The sequence below is a fragment of the Rattus norvegicus genome, chromosome 13, assembly GCF_036323735.1.
Source record: "Rattus norvegicus strain BN/NHsdMcwi chromosome 13, GRCr8, whole genome shotgun sequence".
NCBI classification, from domain to species: Eukaryota; Metazoa; Chordata; class Mammalia; order Rodentia; family Muridae; genus Rattus; species Rattus norvegicus.
Window position 1 is genome coordinate 88,257,991 of NC_086031.1, and position 8,079 is coordinate 88,266,069.

General features: G+C 40.7%; 1 protein-coding gene across 1 annotated transcript; it reads right to left on the minus strand.

Annotated features, from left to right (window-relative positions):
• Window positions 1-2,344: 2,344 nt before the first annotated feature.
• Mptx1 (mucosal pentraxin 1) lies at window positions 2,345-5,879 on the minus strand. Its single transcript, NM_001037642.2, has 2 exons — window positions 5,762-5,879; window positions 2,345-3,027 (listed from the first exon to the last, which is right to left on the minus strand). The coding sequence occupies exons 1-2, from the start codon at window positions 5,823-5,825 to the stop codon at window positions 2,432-2,434; spliced, it is 660 nt and encodes a 219-aa protein (NP_001032731.1). The 5' UTR covers window positions 5,826-5,879; the 3' UTR covers window positions 2,345-2,431.
• Window positions 5,880-8,079: the final 2,200 nt, after the last annotated feature.

Consider the following 8,079-nt stretch of genomic DNA (forward strand, 5'->3'; position numbering starts at 1 on the left):
ACAAAAACACAAGAACAGAAACCAAAATATAAAAGCGAAAAAGGTTTGGATATTTTTTGAAAGCTCAAAAACAATTCTTTTTCCCTATCATTCCTCTTATCCTCAGAGGAAATTGCAAAATATGGTGGTAAGGTTACATTAAAGAGTGGCTCGAATATACTAAAGGTTGGTTCTTGTTTTATTTTGTACTTACTTTCTTTTAACTAAAACTCAAATTCTTTTTTGTGGTGTTAGAGACTGAGCCCTGTGTCTTGCACATGCAAGGCAAATGCTCTCCCACTCAGCTCCACTCTCTCCATCTTGCTTTTATCATTGCTCTGCTGTATCTTTTATTGGTCTCTCAGGTGGCCACCATATGCAGCTCGCAAATGGGGAAACAGGTAGGAATCATAAGCAAGGGTGGAGTTCATTATTGACAGTTCGTTGATGGCAGAAAAGTGGGTTGTATGGTGCCCATTTGAATGCAGGGTTGAAAGATCACCATAAACGTCAGATATTGAGTGCTAGAGCCTCTAAGAGGACACAGCTGATGTCCAGTCCTACTAGAAACAGTCAGAGCTCCTCTCCTACCTAGCACCGCATTTTTCTTTTGAAAGTGACGGGAGTAACAAACACTGATTGCCCCACAGAAATATGATCACATATAAATGAGATCTGTACATTTTTCTTCAATTTTCCTGAGTCCCATTAGAACCAGTCCATTAGTGAGTCTGGGTTTCCAGTATGTTCAATGTTATTAAGCAACTTAGTCCCATTCGGTTCACCACATGTTCTGAGGAGTAACCCAGAGATGTCTAAAGAAAGATGGTTCTGAAATTAAATGTGTTAATGCTATTCATTCACTCATTCCTGATGCTGCCGAAATGGGAATTACCCCATGATTTTCATTCTTGTCTTTGTAGAACATAACCCAATACGTACATCTTGTCTTTATCCTCTCCTTTGCTACACTGACAACACTATGTTGTGTGAATTGTTAAGTGTTTGCTTTCAAACCATTGATTCTTAACATTTGGGTCTCTTTGAAGTCAAATGACAGGAGTTGCATATCGGATATCCTGCATATGAGACACTCACATTATGATTCCTAGCAGTAGCAAAGTTACACTTATGAAGTAGCAAGGAAAACATTTATGGTTGGGTGTCACTGCAACCTTGGGAACTGTAGTATCAAAGGGTCCCAACCATCATGAAGGTTGAGGACTTTGACTTCAAACACTTTTCTACCTAAGAATCTGAGTTTCCTAACCACTCCGCTAGCGGTCTATAAGTGGGAAGGTTACTTTTATGTGTGAGAAAGACTTAAGAGTCAGAACTATTTAGCCTGGTGAGGAGACTGAAAGGGTGAAATGTTTTGTGATCCACTCAAAGTTGAGGGGGAAAAATCTGTCTCTCTTTTTCAAGAATGCCACTGAAAACTGCAAAGGAAGCCCTCTTCAACTTAAGCCTGGGGCCTCTGTGTCTCCAGGGATAGTGTGAGAGCCAGAGTTATGTTCTAAGTTTTAATTACTGTACCAACGAGATCCACAAAATGAAAATGCCTCTAACCTGTAAGCCCCTTGCCAAAGGACATGTATTTCCCAAAGTGGTGGGGGCCACATGGTTTTGCTCCCCAGAACAGGTTTTTACTTATTTATATTTTGACTCAAGCACACAGGATGTGTTTGAACACATATAGGCAGGGGCATGGGTGGAGAAAAACATCAGGATGTATGCTTGCCCTTGATTGGATCTGATGGGAAATACCATGGCCTTATGGGTTTGCCTTTATAATTAACTCTGCAAAGTGTGACTCATTGCCATTTGCAGGAAATCCCAGAATGGCCCCAGCCAGAGCCCATCATCCTGGCCAGCACTTAATTAAAACTTGCTTCAAGTTTGGCTCAAAAATAGCGGAACTGGTCTTTCTGTCTGGTGAGTCTCAGGTTTAACAGTAGGATGTATATGCTTTTCCTAGAACAGTGAAGTTGAGAGTAAGAGTGAAGAGGGACCCATTTGGGGTTTCCCCTAAGCACACTTTTGCAAACATCTTTGGTTCTTTTCTGGGTAGGGGAATGGGCATTATCCTAACCTAGAAATCCTCTTTTGAAACTCTCTTTTGAGATCCGATTCCCTCGGAAACTCTGCTCCTGAAGACTTCTCCCAGCCGCCACATTGTGCTCACAGGTTTCTAAATTTGAGCACAAAGAACCACCATAGGATCTCCTCCAGTCACGGAGAATCCTAGAAGATGGGAGCTCAGTTGTGAGCGGAGTGTGTTCCCCTAGTTCCTATGGTTTGATGTTGTAGAAAATTATAGTACAACTCACCCCAACTTCTGCAACCATAAATAACATACAGCAACGATTCGCATGTCTTTGCTTTTTAATGCATTGCACATTATCATTGTAACAGGACCAAAAGCAGACTTCAATTTCATAGAGAAATTAGGTTAAGTCCACAGTTTGGGCTTAGTCACCACATAGCCATTTTCTTCGTAAGTAAGAGCTCGGAAGTTTATAAGGTTGCCACCATCACAGCTGTCATGTGCCTCTTCTAGGGGGATCACATGGTCCCATAAGGAAACATCCCATATCTCCCCAACGAAAGATTGCTTTGCATCAAAATTTCCCCCAAAGGAATCCTGCTCTTGTCCTATAATGATCTTTGCCTCACCTCCCACAGTGTACCCCTTCTTCAAGCCTTTCCTCCCCAACGGCTTTCCATTTAGCCAGAATTCTGCAATCCCAGAGGCAGACTCCCAGTTCACACAGATATGGACTGGATCATAAAGACTTGTGGGTGCCTTGAAAATGGCAGCCGAATTCCCAACATAGAACATGTATTCTCCACTATTTTGCACAAAGAGAAGAATCTCATTGTCCTGAGTTTTTGTGTTGTAGGAGAAGATGCTGTAAGGGCGGGTCAGGTCTGTGAAGGCCTTCAGACACAGGGTGAAGTTTTGCAGTGACTTCTTCACCCGAGGTATCAGGGACACATAGGCAGTGGACGATTCTTGAGGGAAAATGAATGCCTTGCCATCCATGTCTGTGGAGAAAAAAATCAGCAAGACAAACATCCTATCAACTCTGATCTTTGATTTGTTCTTTTTGTGGCCCCAGAGCTGCCTCCTGGCAGAACACGCACAACACATTGGAGCACACAGAGATCCTACGAGTGTTCGAGCTCAGCAATAGTACAGAGCTAGACCGTGTTAAAGGCAGACCTGGAAGAGGTGGTTCACGTCTGTGCCCTCAGCACTGGAGAGGTGGGGGCCCCCTGCTCTGTGGAGTGAGTTTGAGAACCACCTGAGCTGTGAGAACCTGTCTCCAACAAGCAAACGAAACCAAAGCTAACAATGAACAGATGGATTTGAACTCAGTTCATCTGCTGCAAAGTTAAGGATTCCCTTTATCAACTCTACCTCGATCTTCTTTGACACAGCACCTAGATAAAAGAAGTACCCATGACAGAAAATTAGATGTAACTAAAATATTGCAGCATATAAAGCCTGGGGTACTGCATATTCTCTCACCACTGACACAAACGTGTTATTTCGTCTAGAACCCTGTAGCTAGGGTTAATACATCTTGGACCTTGTTATGATGGAGCATCAAAGTCATGTAAATTACTTGGTCCAGACCATGCTAGTGCCCCACCTCACCTTCACTCTCTCCTGCAGTTCCTGTGTTCAATAAAGACCAGCTTTCCACGACAGCAACAAGATCAAGGGATTATTATTCACCGTGGATTTATTTTGTCTTAAGAGTCACGCGAAAAGATGAAACTATAATCATTATAGAATGATTCTTTCCTGGTCCAGAAAAGCAAATTTAACAAATGCCACAGTTTGGAAAATAAACTCGAGAATAATGACAAACTGAATCAGAGGAGACATGGCCTAGAAATATTATAAAGTCTTGAATTGAGTTAGTTTTGCTTCATAGTAGGAAATGGGAAAACAGCATGAATTCTATTTCCTAACATACAAGGGCTTTTTAAGAAGTGCTTATACTCTGGACCCCTGGAGAAACGGAATGGAACGGTTCCAGAAAAGAGGGCTAGCTCAAATGTATGAGAGAGGGGCATGCAATGAAGGTGGGGGGCGTGAGCTAAATTCCTGTGAACACAACGGCACCTGGAAGGTTGGAGTGTAAGCCATGTATTTATGCCCTGTGATCAATTATCTCCCTGTTTGTAACCTTGTCAGTATCCAAATTTGAAACAGAGCATCATAGTTAGCCTGAAATAACTTATAACTCTCGGCTGACAGCAATGCTGCAGCGTAGAGAAATGAGTGTCAAGTTTTCTTACTGGCATCAGTGAGAGAAAAAAAAATAATAAAGCTGTCAAAACAGGAAAGTAGCTTCTTTGGTAATAAAAATTTAGTTTTATAATACACATCACAAAGTTCATTCTGGGCTGGAGAGATGGCTCAGCGGTTAAGAGCACCCGATTACTCTTCCAGAGGTCCTGAGTTCAATTCCCAGCAACCACATGGTGGCTCACAACCATCTGTAAAGAGATCTGATGCCCTCTTCTGGTGTATCTGAAGACAGCTACAGTGTACTTGTATATAATAAATGAATAAATCTTTAAAAAAAAACAATGAAAATCACAAAGTTCATTCTTCCCTTAATTGACCTCGGCACCATTTATTGGGTGAGTATTATTTGCATCCCCATTGTATTGGTAAAGAAATGAGATTCAGAGTCCTACCACTTCACCATAGTCATTCAATTATCCAATTATTCAGGAGAGATGAGTTTCTGGTTTAAAGTCCAAATTCCTTCCAAGATTTCTTCTTTCCTCTTATTATTATTCTAATTTCCACTTATTATTAAGTGTTATTTTTAACACTTAACTCAATTAAGTGTTAAAAAGAATGAGAGAGTAAACATCTACTTTACATATGTACATATATGTGTGTGTGTGTATGTGTGTGTGTGTAAATGTATACATGTATGCAGATGTAGATGATCCTGCAAATGAGGAAGTCACTGCAGAACTTCACCCTCTCTGAAAGCCTTCGTGGACCTCACCTGCCCTTACAACATCTTTTCCCATCTTCTTGTTCTCTTTAATGAGGTGTTACAGTGCTCTCGTCAGCAAAACAAATCCCATTCTCCTTTCTTGAACTCGGAGACTTCTTTACACTCTAGTATAGTAAGGCACACCCTTCATCATCAATAATGTGGTAGTTTTTAAAATGTGACTTAACTTAATTCTCTTCCCTTTGGGTAAGTGCCGATTCACTGGTAAGGAGTGAGGACACAGTGGGAGGATTTCTAAGATCTGATTATGAAAAGGTTGTGGCTTCTGAACTGGACATTTCTTCCAGTTACCTGTGGCAGCTGTTTTGTAGAAAGGGACTCAATGACAGGAGATTAAGAATGGTCTACAGTCATTAGACAGTGAAGAACTCAGATTCCCTGGCCAGCATCCTGAAATGAGCTAAAATTGATTAACTATACAAGTAAGCTTGAGAGTAGACCATCTGCAGTGGAACCTTCAGACAACACTGCAACCTTGGTTAAAAGACTATAGTCCCATAGAGACCTGTACTTGGGAACAGGAACTAGAGCATTCTCTGTGTTCTGCTGTAAAAGAGACATAAGACAGTAAATGATCACTCTTTCAAGTTGGTAAGTTTGGATCATATATAGAGTAAGTAACTTCCACACACCATTCACTCACAGTTTCCTGAGAACCGCAGCAGCAAAGGTGTTGGACTCCCTATGTTCTACATGTAGAAAACTTTCCCGCTGGGTTCGCGACCTACCTGATTGTGATATACCTCCTGAAAGAACAGTGAGAAGCAGGGTGCCGACAATAAGCTTCTCCATTGTGTTCTTCTTGGACACCTTCAGTAGTGGGAGATCAGCAACACTTGCTTCTGTGGAGAAACCTCTGTTGTTTAGCTCTTATATTGCACTCATAGGGACAACACCCTTGTTTTCCCAAAAGGAGACAAAGTTGTAAAAGGTTAATATTAACTAAACAATACATGATTTTAAAACCAATGTGTTAATAACCTCAAATAATGTAAAACTTCTTGGGAAAACCCTAACCACACAAATGAAAGACTTGTGTGATAAAGACTTTAAGTCACTAAAGAAAGACACGAAAGAGATCAGAAGATGGAAAGATCTTCTATGCTCATGGCCTGGTAGGATTAATAGAGTAAAAATGCTCATCCTATTCAAACCAGTCTATAGACTTAATGCAGTCCCCATCAAAATTCCAACACAATTTTTCACAGAACTTGAAAGAATGATTTTTAGCTTCGTATAAAACACAAATCACCCAGGATAGCTAAAATACTTCTGTACAATTAAATAACCATTGGAGGTATCATCATTCCCAACCTCAAATTGTAGAGAGCTACAGTAATAAAAACAGCATGGTATTGGGGCAAAGGACACATGTGAATCAAAGGAATAGAATTGAGGCCTCAGACGTAAGTCAACACACCAATATACACCTGATTTTTTTTTTTTATTAAGAAGCCAGAAATACCTACCAGAAAATAGTAGCATCTTTAAAAAATTGTGATAGTAATCTTGCTGGGTCTACGTAAAATAATCCAAGTAGATACATTCTTCTCACTCTGCACAAAACTCAACTCTAAATGGATCAAAGACCTCAACATAAAACCAGATACACTGAACCTGATAGAAGGGAAAATGGAGAATAGCCTTGAACTTATTGGCACAGGAGAAGACTTTCTGAGCTGATTGCAGTAATAGCATAGACACTAAGATCAACAATTAGTACATGGGACCTAATGGAACTGAAAAGCTTCTCTAAGGCAAAGAACATCATTCAGACAAATCCACAAGCTACAGAATGGAAAAAGATTTTCGAGAACTCCACATCCAATGAAGGACTACTATTCAAAATATTTACAGAATTCAAGAAACTAGATACCAAAAAAAAGAAAAAAATTAAATAATCCAATTTAAAATCGGGGTACAGATCTAAATAGGGGATTCTCAAGAGAGGAATGGCAAATGAATGAGAAACCAAGAAACGTACAACACATTTAGCCACTTAGGAAATACAAATCAAAACTACTTTGAGATTCAATCTTACACCTGTCAGAATGACTAAGATCAATAACACAAGTGACAGCTCATGTTGCTGAGGATGTGGAGCAAGGGAAACACTTCTGCACTGAAAAGTTTGTACAGCCCCTATGGAAATCAATATGGCAGTTTCGCAAAATATTGGGAATCCATCTACGTCGAGACACAGCTATACCATTCTTGCCCACATATCCAAGCAATGCTTCCTCCTACCACAGAGACATTTGCTCCACTAAGTTCACAGTTTCTCGGTTCACAGTAGTGAGAAAATCGTAAACAACCTACATGCCCCTCAACAAAAGAATGGGTAAAGAAAATGTGGGTATCCATCCCATACACAGTTACCAAACCCAGACACTATTGCAGATGCCAAAAAGTACTTGCTGACAGGAGCCTGATACAGCTGTGTCCTGAGAGGCTCTGCCAGAGTATGACAAATACAGAGTTAATGCTTGCAGTCAACCATTGGACTGAGAATGACATCCTCAATGGAGGATTAGAGAAAGGACTGAGGGAGCTGAAGGGGTTCGCAACCCTGTAGGAAGAACAGCAATATCAACCAACCAGATACCCCAAAACTCCCAGGGACTAAACCAACAACAAGAGAGTACACATGGAGTGACTAATGGCTCCAGTTGCATATGTACCAGAGGAAGGCCTTGTTGTGCATCAATGGGAGGAGAAGCCCCGTGAAGGCTCGATGCCCTAGTGTAGGGGAATGCCAGAGTGTGGAGGCAGGAGGGAATTGGTGGGAGGATGGGGGGGAACCCTCATAGAAGCAATGGAAGAAGAGAAGGAAAAAGGGGATAATGTTTGAAATGTAAATAAAGAAAATATCCAATAAAAGAAAAAATGCTAAAAAGAGGAGGAAATATGAGGAGAAACAACTAAAATTAAGGACTATTTGAAGAGTACTATAGAAATTTATAGAGTAACAGCTTCCTAAATTATATACATATACAAAGGTGATCTCAATGAAGTAGCCAAATAATGGAGGATACAAAGCCCCAAG